Source organism: Myotis lucifugus, unplaced genomic scaffold (assembly GCF_000147115.1).
Source record: "Myotis lucifugus unplaced genomic scaffold, Myoluc2.0 scaffold_192, whole genome shotgun sequence".
NCBI lineage: Eukaryota > Metazoa > Chordata > Mammalia > Chiroptera > Vespertilionidae > Myotis > Myotis lucifugus.
Genome location: NW_005871240.1, coordinates 1312967 through 1334410, shown reverse-complemented (window position 1 = coordinate 1334410; position 21444 = coordinate 1312967). Strand labels below are relative to the sequence as shown.

At 38.0% G+C, this 21444-nt stretch overlaps 1 protein-coding gene across 1 annotated transcript in view; it reads right to left on the bottom strand.

Moving 5' to 3' along the window:
- CFAP47 (cilia and flagella associated protein 47) overlaps positions 1 to 21444 on the bottom strand; it is a 425326-nt gene that overhangs the window by 383777 nt on the left and 20105 nt on the right. The window contains 5 exon segments of the mRNA XM_014462850.1: positions 5718 to 5953; positions 9653 to 9780; positions 11588 to 11748; positions 12289 to 12517; positions 15791 to 15929. Of these exon segments, the coding sequence (XP_014318336.1) occupies positions 5718 to 5953; positions 9653 to 9780; positions 11588 to 11748; positions 12289 to 12517; positions 15791 to 15929 (893 nt within the window).

Here is a 21444-nt window from a genome sequence, read left to right as displayed (position 1 = left end):
GTACTATTAGAAAAAAAAAACAAATCCAAAAAAACAGTTTATAAAATTTTGAGAGCTAGTTCATCATGGAGATATTTGAGTTATTTAGAAATATATGCAGTATTGAGAAATCTTTGTAATACATATTATTAGAAAATTATTTAAGAAAAAATTAAGAACAATGGTACTTAAGCATTTCTAGAATGGCAGATTAAGGACCTCCAGAATTCTACTCCTCTACAAACAGAAAAAGACCACTGGAATAAATGTCAAAATCAAGTTCTCAGTTATTTGAAAATTACCTAAAAGCTTGCAAAAAACCAATGAGTACTTATTTAAGAACAAAATGCCGAAACCGGTTTGGCTCAGTGGATAGAGCATCGGCCTGCGGACTGAAGGGTCCCAGGTTCGATTCCGGTCAAGGGCATGTACCTGGGTTGCGGGCACATCCCCATTGGGGGATGTGCAGGAGGCGGCTGATCAATGTTTCTCTCTCTCATCAATGTTTCTGGCTCTCTATCTCTCTCCCTTCCTCTCTGTAAAAAATCAATAAAATATATTTATTTTTTAAAAAAAACGAAATGGCTGAATATCTGAAAGAATAAAAGGTTTTGTGGCATTTTTTACTTCCTGTAATCCCATTCCCCTATTCCCAGTTCTGTGCTCTCCTCGGAAATCAACAGCCTTCCAACTGTGGTAGCTGTAAAAAACCACCAGCCTAGCAGCCACTAAGGGGAAAAATAGTTCTGGAGTTCTCAAAAAACCCATGCCCAGAGAACTGCCCCTATCTGTCCTATCTGGAAGCTGGCTGAAAAGTCTATTATGAGGGCACGCCTTTAACTGACCTGACTCAGCACTCACTCTGTGTGAACAACTCTCTCCCCAAAGTTTTGGTCCCCTCCAAAAAAATGAGCAGTAACTGCTGAACATCACAGCAACCTGAGTAGCATTACCATTTAAAACTAATAAGAGGCTAAACAAACACAAGAAAGGGACAGACAGACAGAAGGAAAAAAGGAAGGAAGGAAAGAAGGAAGGAAGGAAGGAAGGAAGGAAGGAAGGAAGGAAGGAAGGAAGGAAGGAAGGAAGGAAGGAAAAAAGAGGGGGAAGGGAGGGGAGGGAAGGAGGGGAGGGGAGGTGAAGAAGGGTGGGGAGGGGAGGGGAACGCAAAATGAATTATTCCCAAGGTATTTGAAAAACTGACATATTCCTGGGAAGCTAGATTGCCACACACATGTAGACAGTGTATCTGCCCAGGAAATTTTGAGAAAGCTCTAAATTCTAACCTCTAGCTAACTTTGAGAACCCCTACAAAGAAGAATTGACAAAACATTGAAAAAATTCACCACCCAACACACACAAAGGCTCTTGGCAAAGACTATGAGACTTATTGATACAAAGAATTTAAGAGAATCTCTCTCCAGTCATTAGCTAACTTCCAAATTAACTATGCTGATATCTGATTGGTTGTACACAACAAAGAAAACAACCTTAATAGAATTAGCCAAGAAAGACACTAGAAAATAATAATAGCAAGGAAAATAGGTCATAGGGGCTGTCTGATTTCCAGAGTTGTCAAATTATATCATTTAAAATGCTTAGTTTTCAACAAAAAATTATAGGACACCCAGAGAAATAGGAAAATATGGCCAATACATAGGAAAAAATGCAATAAATAAAAACTGTTGGACTTAGTGACAAAGATAGTAAGTTGACTGTTATAAATATGTTGAAAGGACTAAAGGAAAACATGCACAAAAAATTAAAAGAAGACACCAAAAGCAAAGACAACAAAAGTAAAAATAAAATGGTAGGACTACATCAAATTAAAAAGCTTCTACACAGCAAAGGAAACCATCAACAAAAGGAAAAGGCAACCTACTGATGGGAGAAAATAATTATAAATCATATATCTGATAAGAGACCAATATCCAAAATAAATAAAGAACTCACACAACTCAACAGAAAAACAATGTCATTTAAAAAATGTGCAGAAGATCTGAATAGACATTTTTCCAAAGAAGACAACAGGTACATGAAAAGGTGCTCAAAGACACTAATCATCAGGGAAATGTAAGTCAAAGACACAATGAGATATCACCGTACACCTATTAGAATGTTTACTATCAAAAAAGAAATAACTAGTGTTGGCAAGGATGTAGAGAAAAGGGAACCCTTATACACTGTGACTGAGAATGAAAATTGGTATACCATTATGTGAAACAGTTTGAAAGGTTCTCAAAAAAATTAAAAATATAACTACCATATAGTCCAGGAATTCCAATTCTTAGTATTTATCTAAAGAAAATAAAAACATGCCTGGCCGGTGTTGCTCATTGGTTGTCTCTAATCATTGATGTTTCTATCTCTCTCTTCCTCTCCCTTCCTCTGTGAAATCAATAAAAACATTTTAAAAAAAGAAAAAAACATGAATTCAAGAAAACATATCTACCCCCATGTTCACCAAAGCATGATTTGTAATTGCCAAAACATGAAAACAACCTAAGTGTCCACCGACATGGATTAAAAAAAAAGAGGAATATTATTCACCCATAAAAGAATGGAATATTATTCAGCCATAAAAAGAAGAAATTGTGGCCATTTGTGACAACATGGGTGGACTTTTAGGGCATTATTCTAAGTGAAATAAGTCAAAGAAAGATAAATAGCCTATGATCTCACTTATACATAAAATATGAAATTCAAATGAAGTATTTTTAAATTGGTTAATCTTAATTAATTAAATATTAAGAATACAATTTCATTTACATAGAATCAGGAAGAATAGAATACTTAGAAATAATTACTTAGAAGAATTGCAAGACCTGTACACTGAAAACTAAAAAAAAAAAATTAAAAAAAATTTTAAGACAAATAAATGGAAAGGTATCCAATTTTCATGAATTGTAAGATTTAACATTATTAAAATGGCTATACTCCCAAATAGATTTATAGATTCAATACAAATTCCTATCAAAAATCCCAGCTGCTATTTTCTTACTGTTGTTTTTTGTTTTAAGGGTGGTTCTTTATTTGTTTTTACAGAAATTGTAAACTTATTCTAAAAATCATATAGGTGTCAAAGGGTCCCAAATTGGTTAAAAATATTTCTTCAAAAGAGCAAACTTCAATGACTCAAATTTTTCAATTTTAAAAATCACTACAATATTAACCAGTATGTTTATTGTAGTGTTGCAGAAGACCAAAGAAAACCAAGCAACACTTTAAAGAAATGGAGGGACACTGTTTAATTACGCCAGTGGACTCAGGGAATAGCTTCCAAATCTGAGTACCGAAACATGCAAGGAGCCTCTTTTCATATTTCCCTATGGTCTTGTCCCGCAAATATGGATTATGTTTCTGGTCCTTTAAGAAGGCCCCTAGGTGTTGGGGGTCTCCAGGCCATATCTGATGGTTTGGCCTGGCGCCAGCGTTATTAACCCTCCCTCTGGGTCAGTGCACTGTTCACAGTTTTATGGCCTCTGTAACAGGTTCTACAAGACCAGTTTCTGGGAAGGAGGTAATGACTTAATTATAGGTTAGCTTGCTGGCATGGATTCCAATTGCTAGCCCCCAAAATATCAGGATTACATTTGAATTAGCCCTTTTTAGCCTTCTCAGTAGTATTGGCATAAGGATAAACATAAAGAAGTAAAATATAATTTGGAGGTGAGAAATAAACTCTTACATTCACAGTCAATTTATTTTTCGATAAGTGTGCCAAGATTCTAGAATAACTGGACATCAATATGTAAAGGAATGAATCTGGATCTCTAAATAAAACCATGTAAACTCAAAATGGCTAATACATTTAATGAACTCAAATTTTTAAGACAAAAACGTAGGAACAAATATTAATGACCTTAGATATTCTATGACTACCTAGATATGATACTAAAAGCACAACAGATAAAAGAAAAATTAGAAAAACTGAACTTGATTAAAAAAGCAGCCACAGACAGAAGAGCGGGTATATGCCAGTAATAGTTTACCTAAAAGAATAGGCAATGGGCCAGATTCGGCCTGCGGACCATAAGTCAGCCAACTCCTGGTTTAGAGGCTCTGGGAAAGAGTTATCTGAGTGCAGACAGTAGTGAGAAAGACAAAAGCAGCCCCTGACATCCACAAGCTGGCCTGGTACTCACACATATATATGCCTTGGTATTCAACTTTTCTGCTCTGCACCAGCAGTACCAGGCTAGGGCCAGTTAAGTTTCAAAGTTGAAAATTCTACTGAACCTTGAAGGTCTGGCTCATGTGCTACTATTATACGAAGACCTTTCTACCTGGCTGGGAGAAAACACACTGCCCTCTGAGTTTCTTTATCATCACCTTGTTACGGCTCTCTTTTGAACACGCTATTTTGCATTCTTCCTAAACCCTACTTGTCCGTGTATGTCTTCAACTTCCTTAGTGCATTCAAAAAATGCTTACCTGCTGGAATGATGGAGGGAAGGAGCAGCGCTGCTGCTCAAGCCTCCTGGCTGCCCTTGGAGGAGACACCAGAGAAGTGCAGACTGTGTTTGTCCCAGGCTCCTACCACCACCACGAGGTATCTGCCTTCTGTTCATCATGAGTCCCGCTCGTTCCTGGCTGGAGCTGGAGTCTACAGTCTGCGCAGCCGCAGATGTGACGTTCTGAACCACATAGCGTAGCCTATGTCCCAGATGCCCCCACTATGCCCCTGCTAGGCAGGCGTTGCCCACATGGGACCACAAGCCCTACTGAGCAAGTACATGATGGGGTGCAACAGGCCCCTGTGGGCCAGTAGGTGAGGATCCAGAACTACAAGCATCTGAGCCTATGCCTGGACCTGTCATCTTCCCTGCACTCAGACAGCTCCTACCCACCCGATGCTGGCCTATCTGATGATGCTGGGCATCCGGTTGACAGCCTGCCCCTGGATCTGCCACCCCTCACTGCGCCCCAGGCACACAATGCCCGTGACTAGTGGCTGCAGGATGCCTTCCATATCTGCCTCTGAAGAGCTGGGGGTAGAGGTTGGGGGACGGGGAGGGATATGCAAAAGGCTCAGAAACTCACCCCTTTAGCAAGTACTCAGACTATGGTGCTGTTTTGTCCCATATCCCCTCACTTCATGGGAGGACACAGCCAGGGAGCCTCAGAGGCAAAACAGCCATAATCTCTCTCTTTTGTCTTGGGTTAGCTGGCACTGGGGCAGGAAATTGGGCTACAGCTTCTGCCCATGGCACTGGACCTCCACTTCTGCCAGGTGTATACCCCAGCTTGGCCAGCCTTCAGTCTGACAGTGTGACCCAAAGAATCTTGACTCCCCCTAGCATCTCTGGGATTGGGATGAGTACCTGGCTCCCACCTCCTTTTCACCTTTTGTTGCTATTGGCAGCTGCTGGCATGCTGGCATCTCACACTTGTTCCTGGGTTCCACTGTCTAAACAGGGGCTGTGGGGCCTATTCCTGCATCCTGGGAGTGCCAGGATATTTAGGGGCTGGCCTCTGGGGCAGTAGAGAAATAAATACTCTCTCAGAAAAACAATTTTTTAGAAGCTGTAACTATTTCTTGCACTTCTTTACATTTCCTATAGTGTCAGATGCGTTTCTGGGCAGATGAAAAGCACTTAAATAATTATGGATACTGTGTGTCAATACAAAAGCATTCATTACTATGCCACAGAAGTGATACACTTTATAAACATTGGTGCAAAAAAAATTATTTTTGAATATTTGAAGTATGTGAAAGCATAGAAGAATTATCTTACCTGAATACATCCTGCATCAATATTGCCCCTTTCAGGTTTAACTCTAAAATTTGCAGTTTTTCTAAAGTGGTACATCACAGGAAGTAATTTGGATCGATTTTTCATAATAAACGAAATCTCTGAACATTCACCAAAGGAACAAGTTGGGAAAGTAAGAAAGCTTCCTGAATTAAACTGCATTATAACAGGAAGTCCTGAGCCTGTCAGTGCTAATTCCAGTTTCTGAAATTGCTCATCTGTAAAAACAATAGTTGCTTTTTAACATAAAAGTGTTTTGGGAATCCAAAATATACAGTATTTGCTCAGTCCAAAAAAGTGTTATCTGAAAGATCTGATGCTCATTCAATTTTTCCTTCAACAAAAACAGTTAGTGCCTTCTCTGCACCAAGTACTTGTTAGGAGGTAAAAAGAAGGCCTTTCTTTTTCTTTGCCGTGGCCTTCCACAATTTATGAGAAGCACCTGGTAATTAAACCCCAAGATTGTCAGCTCCTCTGATTCAAACAGCCCCTCTGTTCAAACTGCAAGACAAAGATAAGCTTCTTTCAAGGCTACATTCTTGCATACCCCTCCTCCTCCCTGGAAAATGGGGGCTAGAAAGTTTCTAGTTAGTAAAAGGCTCTGCTCCCTCATATTGCAACCCAAGCTGCCCCCCTTTTTGAATTCTTTGTAACTTTTGCTCTAAGAATGTTTTACAGACCCTGGGAAAATACTGATAAGACACCTCCCCAGGACACCTGCCCCCCACTGTCTCCTGAAGAACTAACAAAAGACAACCCCCCTGATGTCTGCTCAATTTCAGCCCAAAAATCCTCCTCCCTTCCTTGTCACCTAGCAACAGCAGCCATTAAAGAAGCAGGCCATTGTTTTTTTTCCTCACCTTTGTATTGATTAGCAATGCAGTGGCCCTTTCCTTTCAGGGAAAATAAAGTGGTATCTCTCTCTCCTCTCTCTTCTCTCTCTCTCTCTCTCTCTCTCTCCCCCTCCCCCCCCCTTTTCTCAGTTGTGAATTCTTTTACCGCCCCATAGGCCCAAAAAATCCTAACATTACTCTTCTAGGCCTTGGGGATAACAGCAGTGAATAAAATAGACAATGTTCCTGCTCTCAGGGACTTTGCATTCTAGTGAGGTGACATTGACAATAAAATAAATAAGTAAATATAAACCATTTCAGAGGCGATTAAGTGTTATGTAGAAAGGTAACTTAGGGTGAAGGGGATCAGAATTTGTCACCCCCAACTATGCCTTTTTGGCATAAGGGAAATTTTAGAAACAGCAGACACAGGAAAAACTCTGAAAACCTAGAAGTTATCCTTTTGTAAGAGACTTTACATTTATCAGGGAAATATCCATTTGTAAGGGTGTCTTCCTCTCTGCACCAGAAAAGAACTCTTATCAATGGAGAAGGCACAGACCTAAAACTGCATAATAACCTTATCCTCTTTTACTATTGTCTGCCTGAAAATCTCCCATAATTGGTTCCTCACCCCCAGTATCTTTTGTCTTTAGCTGGAGGTGGTATTTAAGGTGGTGTCCTGGGCTATTTCAAAGAATTACTCAGTTTTCCTGGGTATCTCCCAACTATGCTGGAAATACACGTTATTAAACTTAGGTAGGTTTTTCTCCTGTTATCTATCTTTTATTATAGTGGGTCTCAATCAAGAATTTAGAAGAGTAGAATAAACATTCTTTTTCCTCTCCTACAAGGGTAAGACAGAGCACATGATCTTGGGGCTGCTCTTTTATATGGGGGAATCCAAAAAGGCATCTCTGATAGGGAGACATTTGAGCAAATGTATAAAGGGACTCTGGAAAAAAATCATGTGAAAATCTCGTAAAAGTGCTTTCCAGATAGAACAGCAAGGACAAAACTCTAAGGTAGGAATTTGCTTGGCATGTTCCAAAAATCCTAAGGAGCAAAATATGTCTGGTGAGCAATGGTCAGATTTAAGATTGATTGATTATTTATTTATTTATTTATTTATTTAGAGAGATTTGTTGTTCCACCCATTTATTCACTCACTGGTTGCTTCTTGTATGTGCCCTGACCAAGGATCAAACCCACAACCTTGGGGTATCAGGATGATGCTCTAACCAACTGAGCTACCTGGCCAGGGCTAAGATCTATTTTTGAGGGGAGTTAACAACATTTGCTGATGGATTGGATGTAGACTATGAAATTAGACATATGATCAATGATGATGCTAAGGATTTTGGGCTGAGCAACTGAAGTGATGGAATTGCCACTTCTTGAGGCAGGAAAGAATGCAGGGGGGACAGGTTACACAGAAGCCAGGAGTTAAGTCTGGACTTGTTCAGTCTGAGATGCCTAGTAGATATCCAAGTGAAAATGTCTACTAGGTCACTTAATGAATTTATAAGTTTAGAGTAAAGATGAAGGAGGAAGTATTGAAGATTTGAGGTGAAAAGAGGTGTGTGATATCAATCTCAATTGTGAGAATGTGAATGGAAGAATGCAGCAGGAATGGCAAACAGCTTAAAGGACCTACTTGGGGTTAGTGATTGTAGATTAAAAAGTGAAACATCACAGAACAGTCCTTGCTGTTCTATCTGGTTTTGTTTTTCTCCATCACAAGTAGCTTCCCAGGTGCACACACAAAGCAGGCTGAGATTAAAGACTTTCCACTCAGTCAATATGGGAGATGGGCCAAGATATTTAAGTGTACATGGGAAAAGGTGACTAAAATAATGGACAATGGAATATAAGCTGGGTAATAACAGAAATATGAACTTTTGGAGATACTAAAAAGAAGGCAGGAACTATGAATTGGATGTTCTAATTGGGTGAAAGAGCAGTTTTGCAAAGAAAGAATCCCAAAAGAGCATTTGTATTTCTGCACTGATGCTCTTACTAGCCAATCCTAGACTTTAAATTACCTTTAAGGCAAACCTAGCATCTCCATCTCTAGCCATTCCAAACTAGATAAATTTGTAATCCTGGAACAAATACTATAACAATGATCAGCAGGCAGAGCTCAATATCATAAACCATTATATAAATAATGACAGAGCAATTTGTGCCCTAAGAACACAATTCAACCCTGCTCAACAAAATTTATCACTATACTGACATTCAAGTCTTTTACACTCTTGACTTGCCATGGTTCATCTTTCTGGATTTGATCCCTCACCTGCCTGTATCTTTATTTTCTCTTTGATCTGTCTTATTAAGCTGACCTCCAAGTCTTGTTCCATTTTTGCTCACTGCAGCCCATCCAATATTACCTGAGAATGTAAAAAGTGCAATGCATCTCAACATGAGGCCTGTAAAGCATATGCACTTATCAATATCCTATAACAGGATATTGAACCCTATTTACCAGAGCTCTAGGTGGTGTTCTTTGACTGTTACTGTATATAGATTCTGGAGCTGAGGATCTGGTAAAGATCAGCGATTTGTAACCTTTTTCATCTCATGACACAGATAAACTAATGACAAAAATTCTGCGGCACACCAAGAAAAATAATTTTGCTGATCTGACAAAAAATAGGTATAATTTTGATTCATTCTCACTGGACAGCTATTGTTGTGTTGGTTGTTGTCATTTTTTTATTTGACAATCTAAGGGGAAAATGGTCAGTGCCCCTGACTACATAGTCAGGTATTATATGTTTTAAAAATCTGTGGCACACCAGTTGAAAATTACTGCTCTAGAACATCCTGTTTATCTAATGTTATTTAAAAACAATAATTTTCCCTAAATTATAGATGGAAGATTACTATGCAAATGATTCTGAGGTTGATTTTTTTCCTTACATGCCTCAGAAGACACTTTAAGATATCTTGATTATTTGCATTTTTGTTCTATTCAATAGTTATATATTTTTATTATATTGCTTCTAAACATATTGATGTCCAAACTTTTAAACAATTTAAACTACTATAAATTTATGATTAGATTCATTTCACACTTACTTTTGATGGTTTTAGAGTTATCATCTCTCAAAAACCCATCCTTACTTCCTACAGAGTCAAATCTCACAAAAACAGCATAGTCTTGCCTGTGTGAAGGGTCATAATCCTTTTTTCCTTCAGTAATTACCCTGGAAAAAATTACAATCAGTTATTTTTAAAGCAAAGACAGTGCACTTTGTTACCTCTCACAAGGGAATATCAACTGAATCCTTAAATCTATGCAAAGAATTGAAAGTTCAGGAATAAAAATATGATTGTGAACCAGTTTTCAATATTACTGGGCAGACAGAGACTTGCCAAAAGAAGGCCACAAAATGTAAATATCCCCCCAAAAATGAGTTCATAGCAACATTTGCAAGAGCAATTTACAAACACTGTCAGCTCCAATGCCACTTTCTATATAAAGGTTTTTCTTTCTATGCACACTTCATTGTTGGCTAAGGTCTGTTCATTTCTCTAAAATAGTCCTTCTTGCCCAGCTGTGATGGCTCAGTGGATTGAGCATCGTCCCATGGACTAAGTGGTCCCTGGTTCAATTCCCAGTCAGGTTGCGGGCTTGATCCCCAGTATGGGGTGCAGGAGGCAGCCAATCAATGATTCTCTCTCATCATTGATGTTTCTATCTCTCTCTCTCTTCTGCTCTGAAATCAATAAAAACATATTTTAAAATAGTCCTTCTTAACCCAGGATGTAATTGCAAAGCTCTGTTACATAAGTGTTCCTCCCATAGACAAAGAACATATTGCTAGCCACACCCTCATTACAGAACAGGTAACTTAGAGAACAAAATTTGGAGAAAAGGCAAAGAAAGATGTGAGGAAGAAAAGTAGGACCAAAGACATAGATGAGTTACATCACAGGCCTACACACTGGCAATCTTTACTTGTCTTAACTAGAAGTCAGGTTTTTTAGCAGTGGATACTCAAATACATACACAAAAGGCTGATATTAAATATTACCTAAGAATGCAAATAGAATGTTGAGAACATACGTAACTAAGACTTCAATTCATACTCATATCTATAAGTTTATGCTAGACTCTCAATTACCATGCTGCTATGAAAAGAAATTCTTACTTATAATTTTAAAGATTTTGTATTACTTTTACAGATTCACCAAAGAAATTCCTGTATGAAGGTATGGTAAATAAGGCAAGTATAGATTGTACAAATAGAACATTTACTTGAGGGATTCCTCTCCTTAACCCAACTCAGTTTCAGCAAACAATTGGTATCATCAAGGGACACTATAGCCATAAAAAGGACATTACCCATTTCCTGCCTTCTCACAAACAAGGGTAAACATATGTACAATTAGATGGGTTATCACCACACACTATACAGCCTCTCAAGTGTAGCTTAAATTGCTACTACATATTTAAAATAGCATTTCCAAATATTTTCAAACTAAATAACCAATCCAAGGACTCAGAATTATGAAAAATATCCATTGGCAAGAGTCCTCAAAGTCTGTATGAATTTCAGCTACCAACTCTGGTTGATTCCAACAACTGCTATAGGCTTAATATTAATTCATGAAACTCACTCAGCAAGCATTTTGCTCTGGCAGGAGCACTGCATCCTCTTTGGAGGCATCTAGAACATACTACATGCCACTGGCCATCATCTAACTTCTGCAGGGACAACAAGGTCTTGGTTGCACAGATTTGTTTGGAGCCACAACCCAAAACTTTCACTTCCACCACCTCATTTCCACAAGGTCTGGAGAGATTTTTAATTTAACATGAAGTAGTTAGATCATATTTTTAAATATTGGAGATAATATTAAGCATGTTAGGAATAGTTAGAACCATAACAAGAAAGATCCGATTTTTGCCTCTTGGCAAGTTTTAATGTTAAAGTCAGTCTGATGAATGAATGGTTAATGTACTTTCCATTAATAAGCAACATCACAATGGAATTGATTTTTGCTTACTTTGGGCTGAAACAAAATGTAATTTTAGTCTTTTGATAAGGTGGTAATCTCCCTTCATTAGGAACACAGGAGATAAAGGTGGTAATATCCAAATTCTTTATTTTTCTTATGAAGGCGAGATTATTTATAGCAACATCTGTTCTTTGTTGCATATTTGTACCCTGTAATATAAATCAGAAATAAAAGAGTATTAAGGAAAACATTAACAAAATATTTTTAGAGGTCATAAAATAATTATAGAAATTCCAGCATCTAAAAAATAGAGAATATGTGTGCCCTTAAAGTAACATACATAAATTTGATGAAGGTACATCATAAAATTTAAATAACTTAAAAAAACTGATGAGAGCAGAAACCCTACAATTAGTCACTTATTTATAAGAAACACTTGTCTGATTTACTTTCAGATATATTACTATCGGTGTTAGTTTAATTTACTGAATTTTTTCAGGTTACTTTTGAAGATACATGAAATAAAATTTTATTTATCTGCATGTTAAAACATATTTAGAATAATTAAACAATTAAAAAGCTTGTTGGGAAGATGAATTTGAGAATTAGTTTTCCCATATTCTCAAGCTAGGCCTTCTTGATCAATAAACCTTTCCTTGCTCTTAAAAACAAAACAAAACACAACTTGTTGGTTATTAGTTCAAAACAATTTGTTTCAAAACATAATACCTGATGCACTATTTACTTACCAGTTCTTCTCCAACTGAATCATTTTGTATTATTGCCACCCAATTTATAAGTTCTGGGCTATTATTGAATAGAAAAGCATGTTCAATCTTCGATGTTCCAAAGAAAGTACAACCAAAGTGTATGCATTCCAGCTTTTGATTACCATTCATGTTTAACAATTCAAGAATCTGCTCAACCACACGAACTCTGATATATAAGAGTACATCTGGACGACCTTGCAAACTCACTCTATAAGATAATGAATTATACATATATTTTTAATTAGAATTCTATATACTCTTTCTCCTAAATACTGATATAAACATAACTTTTATAAAATCACATAATTAAAATTCAAAGGCCCAAGAGCAGTTACTTTCACATACATGTGACTGTCATGTCCTCTGTCTGTCTGAATCTATACAGCAGAATGGCATATATACAACCTAATTCACTGTCTCCAGGAAACAACAAAGTTGGGAAACAGTCACAGGAACTAACCCCGAAGAGATCTTATCGGTATGTTCATATCACCAATTATTTTGTAAATACTAGAGTTAGATGGAAAAAAATTATACCTCTAGTTCTAGAATTCTGAGATTCTTTTCTAACTCATCCTACTCAACAAGGTACAAATTGGGAGTATGGGGTCACCCCCATCCTTATACAGTAGGTCCTCGGGTTACGTCGGAGATCCATTCCTACAGCGCGATGTAACGCGATTTCCACCATAAGTTGAACCCACCTACATAAGCACCTACACCACTCACATGGAGCACATACACAGCAGTAATGAAGTGAAACAGTAAAAAAAATTTAAAAGAAAGATAACAATTCCTGACCTTTACTTGTGGTAAATAAATAATAAAAAACATAAAGCATATATATATATATATATATATATATATATATATATATATATATGTCAAAATGACCGAACTTTTTTTTTATAAATAAATGGGAGATGGTGACGTAACCACGAAATGACGTACATCGAGTCCAACGTAACCCGAGGATTGTCTGTAACTCAATTCCCTACAAAGTAAATTATTTCAGCAAAATCCCACTCTTTGCTGAAATGCACACACATACCCCCCATAAAACTTTACTTTCCAGACTAATTTGAATTCCCTTTGGAAACTAGCCCCCACACCAAATGTACCTTTCTCTGGCCCAAATGCAATGCTTTTGAATCTTGCCCCATCAAATACCACAAACAACTGATCTCTCCACAAACTAGGTCCTTAGCTTACACTCTGTCTCTGTCACACTGGACATGGTAGATATCACCTCTTGGCACATCTCTCCTCCCCCTTAGCTTCCTTGACACCATACTTTCCTGGTTTTCCTCTCACTTATTCAGACTCTACCTTTCTCATTCTTCTAAGATTCGGATATTTTGTAAATTCCATGACTAATGGTATTTCTCTCCTACTCTTTCATATGCTACGCTCCTCAAATTATTTTCAACACTTCATGCTTCATTGACAACTTATCCACTGACAACTCTCAAACCAATATACCTAGAAAAAAATTTTTCTGGGACTAAAGATAAATAAATCTAATTGGCTATACAGTATTCTACAAAACAAATCAATTCCAAAATTTCAAAACTAAACTCAGATCTTTTCCCACAGATATGCCCCTTCTATAACCTTCTCTTTCTATAACCACTCACTGAATCTAGTCAAATCTATCTCTACAACATACCTCTAATCTGCAGAATTCTCTGCATACTCCCAATCTGTACCTGAGCAAAGCCTTTATCATTTCTCTTTTGCTTTATTATTATAGAGTCTAGTCAGGCTACCCATTCCATATCTATACTCACTGCTATTAGCATAACCTTTCTAAAATACAAACTAATTAAGATACCCCCATCTTAAAATTTTCCTGAGATTCCATAGCCTTCACAATAGAACCTAAACTATTAGGGCTCACAACTATTTCTCAAACTTTTTCCTTTGCTGTGACCTTCAGTAAGAAATATATCTTACATTGCAAGATATATTTAGGAAGGAAACAAGCCAGTCAATGAAGGAAAAATACCACATGATCTCACTCATTCATGGATAATAAAGACCATTACAAACTTTTGAACAATAATAGATACAGAGGCAGAGCTGCCTCAAACTGATTGCCAAACTGCAGTGGGAAGGCCAGAGAGAGTTGGGGGGCAGGAGGGAGGGGAGTAAGAGATCAACCGAAGGACTTGTATGCATGCATATAAGCATAACTAATGGACATAAGACACTGGGGGGTAAGGGAGGGTAGGGGTGTGTCAAGGGCGGGGGGGAAAAAAAAGGACACTTATGTAATACCCTTTGTAATACTTTAAGCGAAAAATAAAAAAAAAAAAGAAATATATCTTACATTGCAAGATATATTTAGGAAGCACAAACACACACACACACAGCCTTATAAAACATTTGCCTTTACTAGGTGATATGCATTCTGATATACTCAACTTCATTGTTTTAATACTGGTGATGCCCCATTGTAGTGATTGCACATTCCACTAATGAAATGAGACAAAGCATTAAATAACACTGTCCTATGAAATCCTTTAATGGACCCTACACCATTCTGTTTTCCTGGTCTGATCTTATATCACTCCTTACCTCCATCTCTTTGCCTCTACACTCCTCAGACTCTCAGTGTGCAACACTGTCTATTCATCTCTAGGAGTTCAAGTCTTCTAGCTGCTCTGCCTAAAATCATTCCTCTAACCAACTCCTATCATCAACACCTACCTCCACTACACACACACACACACACACACACACACAGCCCAAATCACACCACTGCTCTATGTCTGACTAATTCCTACTCACCAATGAGTGTTTGGTTCAACTATTACCTCTTTAGTGGAGCCCTTACTCGATCCACTCCCTCACTCCCACAAATCAAACTAGTACCTCCTGTTATATATACCCAAATACCATCCTCTGGTTCTTCCCATTTTTGAATCCCTTGTTTAGTTTTAGAAATAAGGCAAGCCTCCCAAGTCAGGGGTCCTGGTAGAACACAAAACATATTGGGGAGCCAGGCAAGGCAAACATCTTTACATCTACGTAGAAGTGTGTGTACACATGGTCTGGAAGCATGCGCACACCAAGCAGGCGGTCTGCTTGGAATTTATAATCCCTGACACACATGACCTGTCCCTTGCTCTTGATTGGAGCTCAGGTGCACAGTCTTCTGCAACTGGCTAATTCAAAGGAAGGGATTGGCCTTTGCTGTTTCAAGATGGCAGCCCCCAGGAGAACTGCAAGCCATGCAGCCAACATGGCGGCTACCAAGTCACGTAGTCCAAAATGGAGGCTGTCTAAACTATTCTTTGACAGAAAGATGATTTGTTTACTCTCACATTTAGCAAATATTATAGACTCAATTTATTACTGCTGACTGAAAAACCAATTAGGCTAACCCACATTCAAAGACAATAGGCATATCTGAAAAGAGAAAAACAGGAAAGTATTAAGTATTATATTAGAATTAAGCACCACAGTACACACTCACATTGCCACTTCATTTACAAGGCTGGGCTGGTCTGCACAGAAATCCACTTTAATAATCTTTGAGGACTTGGGTTCCACAATACCATCACTTGGAGAAACTACAATGGGTAATTGGCCCTGGTATTTTGTTGTAAACATACCTAAGGAGAACAAGAGCAGATGGTTCACATCTGGATCCTTACAATATTACATTCATACCTTGGTAGAGGACAGACAAATATTACAGAGTATATGGTCTACTGAAGACCAAGAACTACAGCTAGGGTCACCAAAGATGTGAGCCTAGTGTTAAGACTTAACCTTCATCAATAGCTAAAATATATTGCCTGCTTACTGCGTTCAGATACTTATGCTAAGAGCTTTGCATATGGTATTCTATTTAATGCTCATAACGATTCCTTGATATAGGTTCAGTCATTACCTCCATAAATAATGAAATAGAAACTTAGAAAGGTTGAGTGACTTGTCCAAAGACATACAACTATTGCGGTAGATTAGATGGTTGACTCCAATTCTCCACCCTTCTCTGCATCCTTACCATTACCCTACCATGGACAAAGTATGTTTCCCTACCCCTTGACTTTGAACTTGATCATGTGATTTACTTTGGCCAACAGCATTTGGCTAGTCGTGACAATATGCCAGCTCTAACCCCAGATGTTCTCCTGCAGTTCTACAATGAGAAATGTTTCTCAAGTAGCTGCTGTCCCTTTGGCATGTGCCCTAGAATGAGCAAATATGGAGCACAGCCACCCAGCTCACTCATAGACCTGTAGTAACAAAACAGCCCCAGCTGCCTCAGCCTGAAGCAGCCACCCACCTGAGCACAGTCAAGTTCCAGCCAATCATCATACAAATGAAAAATATAAAAATAATTGCCTTTTTTTCATATACAGAGTTGTGGGGTGGTTTGTAACACAGCAATATTTGATTACTATAGCTGATAACTAAATAATTGAGCTGGGACTTTCACCTGGATGTTTCTGACCATAGGACTCAAACTTATAGCCACTGCCACTTCTCTATAGATGAATTAATGCAATTCACACAGGAAAAGGGCAAAAGGAATGGGTTTCTAGAATCAACTAGCATATGAGAAGGAGGCTACAAAAATTTCTTCTAAAAGTAGAAATGGTTATAATTTATGGTTATATTTGGCAGCTATATTAGAGCACACAATACTTAAGATCAGATACTATCTTTCTCATCTCTATGGTCCTAGCACCCACATCGTGCCTAGCACAAAGCTGTGTTCAAAATATGTTCAACAAATAGAAGCAGTCACAAGTTTCTTAAATATCATTATGCAATATTAAAACAAATGAACATACTGCCAACATAAACAACTTTGCAAATTTCTAATTCACCCGTTTTAAATCATAATTGATGACATTTTCCAAAAGTATTCGTTTAACTTAGAAGAATAAAATATTAGCATAATAAAAGTACTGAAAACATAAAAAGACAATAAAATGTTTTTAAGTACAGAAATAAACTGACGGAAAAGGCAAATTCACAGTAAGAAAATTTGTTAATCCAATTATTTTAGGGAAGTGCTAATGGCATAATATTTCAGGTTTATTTTCTGTCATAAGATAAAACAAATATCTGTAAATTATATTCATTTCAAACAAATTACCATTATTGACTCAGTTCTCTAGAAAAAGAAAACTGCATGAGTTCAGTTAAGGCTGAGTCAGTACAATAGTTCCTATATTGTAACCACTTTGATATAATTTGACAAGAGTTTAAGTAATATTTCAAATGCTTATTCAGGAACAACCCTAAAATCAGAGGAACATTGTTCGGTCTTCTAATTATATTAAAACAGTGGGTACATAAACATTACTGTGTCATATATAACTTTAATACCATTAATAATCATGAAATATTTGACTGTTGTATTTTTTAATTGCTAACAACAGGAGCAAGGACATCATCCTAAGAGAAGAGTATCACTGAATGAAGGAAGTTACAGATTAAATTTTGTCATCAAATTTTAATTTATTTTCAGATATGACACTGGCTAATGTGTGGCAGATGAACTAGAAGGAGATAAGAGGAGAATTCAGAGAAATAACGTAGATTGGTGTAATTACCAGGCAAGAGAAAATGATGGCCTGTTGTAGAGAAGTGGCAATGGGACAGAGAAAAGTAGAATTACCGACATAATCAGGAAGTGACAGGATTTAATAAATGACAAAGGGGACAGGAGGTGAAAAAAAGGGGAGATCTCAAGGATGTTACCAAGTTTCTGACTTTCCTAAATACATGGTGGTGACTATGAAAAAGAGAAAAGGACAAGTTTTGGGGAGAAGCAGAGAAGTTTAGTTTTAGACATGTTAAGTTTGAGAAACCCAGAGGAAATACAAAGAATTGTATAGACTTAAGTGAAGTAATAGGAATGGAAGTGATTACCTAGGGAAAGTGTGTTGACTGTGGAGACCGGAGGATCCATGTCAAGTCCTCGGAAACACTCACATTTCATGTCCAAAAAAAATGGACATCAGTCCACAAAAGAGAATTGGAGAGGATGGAGGCAGTAGAAAAAGAATAATTCTAACATCAAGTGAATATTTATTGAAGACTTAATGTAGGTCAGAGAGTGTGCTAAGCATTTTATTAATCACCACCACAGCTGTAGAGGGCAAGCACTATGTGTTTCTCTAATGTTTAAGTGAGGCTGTGGATTTAAGGAATTGTAAATTCCTTGCCTAGGGCCTCCAAACCAGTAAATGTTGCAACCAAGATTTGGGCCCTGGAAGACCTCACTCCAGGAACTGAGCTACTATGAGCCATTATTTTATACAGGAGAGTGAGGGGTTCTATAATAAAAAAAAAATTGGCCAACTGTGTCACATGTTGCTAATAAGCCAGTAAAATAAACACATGGACTTGTCCACTGATGAGACCTAGGAGAGAACATGGGATTTGAGAATACCCACAGCTGTGGCTGAGATGAAGTGTCCTTTGTACAAACTTGTATGCTTTTCTTAGTCAGAGTTGCCCTACCTTCTCTGGAAAAGCAGCTTAGGCACTGGGTGGTGAAATATATAGTATTGCCCTGCCTTTACTCTTCCAAAATATAACTTAAAAGCAGTTTTATAGGATACTACTTAAAATCAAGAGTTACATACCCAAGGCCATTGTTCTTTGCTATATATGCTTTTTTCCCCTTAAGTGTCATTGGGTCTAGACATACCAGAGAGTACCATTCTCCACCTATCTCCAAATGACTAAGTTTTGGAGACTTTCAGAATGCTCATATGTGATGAAATGGGTTACTTTTGAAAGCACCCTTCATTGAAAGCTTAATGGTTCTATACTGAGAGATCACTGAAGCAAATCAATTAAACAAATATTTACTGAATGGGTGTTATATATCCAGCATCATATTTTGCATAAAAAGTATGTTGAGATTACATAGCATCAGATTCCAAGAAAAGAAAAATATGCATTGAGAATAAGTAGTGATGTTTCTCTGGGTATTTAGAGAGGCTCTCAAGGACCACACATGCATTGGGTCCAATTTAGCAAATTTCCTGGTTTACAGATGATGCCAGCATTTCCAGGTAGTGAAGCAGAGAGACGTTGATGATCAGTGAAAGGAGGAGAGTGGGCATTAAGAGCAAGAGACAGGTCATATATTTTGTGCCAAATGACCCAAATAAACCTACAGGATGATGAGTTCTAAGGTAGCTGTTTAAACTCAGAAATGGTGTGTGAAGATCTCACTATGGACTACATCATAAAACTGTAGTAGAAAAAGCCTACTCAAATACCCAAGAATACTGAGGGGAGGAGGTAAATGATTGCAATTCAAGGCAAGCTAAAATAACAATGTCTTTTTCAATCTTCAAAGATAATTGAGAAACAATAAAATCTTAAGGGAGAACATGGAGTTCACCAGCTCACAAAGTACTAATAGCAGAGACATCTTAGAAATTGAACTGTGTCTTTTAAAAATGAAAAGTAAATGCTACTTTGCACAGTCAGGAGTGAACTTAGGAAACATTCTTATAAAGGGTGAGAAAACAAAATGTTCAAACACCATTTGGCTAAATCCATGGAGAGATACTTCATAATGGGCTATAAAAATAAAACATCATGAAGTTGTTACATACATAAACTTTGGGGTGTACAGAACCAAAGATAATAACCAAAGTGACACTACCAAATAGAACAAACGAAGCTATACAAATCATGAACCTGCTGAGTGTGGCTTTTTATGCCCTCTTAAGTATACATATAAATTTGGAAACATTTGATCTTTGACTCTAAAATTATAAAATATTTGTCATATAAAATCTTCTTAAATTTATTAAAATCATCTTTGGTTGCTGAATCTATTTTCTGCATAAATGTTTTTCTTCATGAAAATACACTGTTACTCTCATGAATATTTATATATTGTGCTTGTGGGTAATAAGGACTTTATGACACTTTACAGGCACTTGCTGTGAATATAAAACATACTATAAATTTTGATAATGGTGAAAAAAATAATATTCAACTCCAAATATGAGGGACAAAGTCAACACTAAGAAAATGTGTTTCATTGATAACATTTTGTTTGAAAGTAATAGTAATTCACAGTTCACAGCTCTCAATTATAATTTACCAAATGCAGCATTCACTACAAATTTTATGCACACATAAAATATTAATACAATACTAAAAGCTGATGTGGATTACTTTTCCTGAAATGTATGGACCCAGGTCTGAGGCTTAATTTTATTTATTTTATTAATAAACTAGAGGCCTGTTGCATGAAAAGATTTGTGCAATAGGCCTTCCCTTCCTCTGGCTGCCAGCACCAGTTTTCCTCTGGCACCTGGAACACAGGCCTTCACTCCGGCCGGAGCCACCTTCAGTCTTCGCTCTGCCGCTTCGCGCCTACATATGCAAATTAACCTCCATCTTTGTTGGTGGTTAATTTGCATATCTCGCTGATTAGCCAATGGGAGGCGTAGCGAAGGTATGGTCAATTTCCATGTTTGTCTATTATTAGATAGGATTATCCTATATAATAAAAGGGTAATATGCAAATTGGCTCTAACAGCAGAACGACTGAGAATGACTGGTCACTATGACACACACTGACCACCAGGGGGCAGATGCTCAATGCAGGAGCTGCCCCTTGGTGGTCAGTGCGCTCCCACAGCGGGAGCTCTGCTCAGCCACAAGCCAGGCTGACGGCTGCCAGTACAGCGGTGGTGGTGGGAGCCTCTCCCGCCTCCTCAGCAGTGCTAAGGATGTCCGACTGCAGCGTAGGCCTGCTCCCCGCTGGCAGGTGGACATCCCCTGAGGGCTCCTGGGCTGCCAGAGGGATGTGTGTCTGCCAGCTTAGGCCCAATCCCCTGGGAAGTGGGCCTAAGTCAGAAGGTAGACATCCCCCGAGGGGTCCCAGACTGTGAGAGGGCACAGGCTGGGCTGAGGGACACCCCCGAGTGCACAAATTTTTGTGCACCAGGCCTCTAGTTAATTTATATAGAGGTAATATGCAAATTAGGCTGGGACACCATAATGGTCATGACCAGTCAGAAGGAGGTTGCTCAAGCAGCAGGCGTGGTGGGCGGGGACTTGCAGCATTGGGGACTTGCGTCACCATCACAATCCATCACCAGAAGGTGTGGGGCCGGGCAGAGGCCTCCA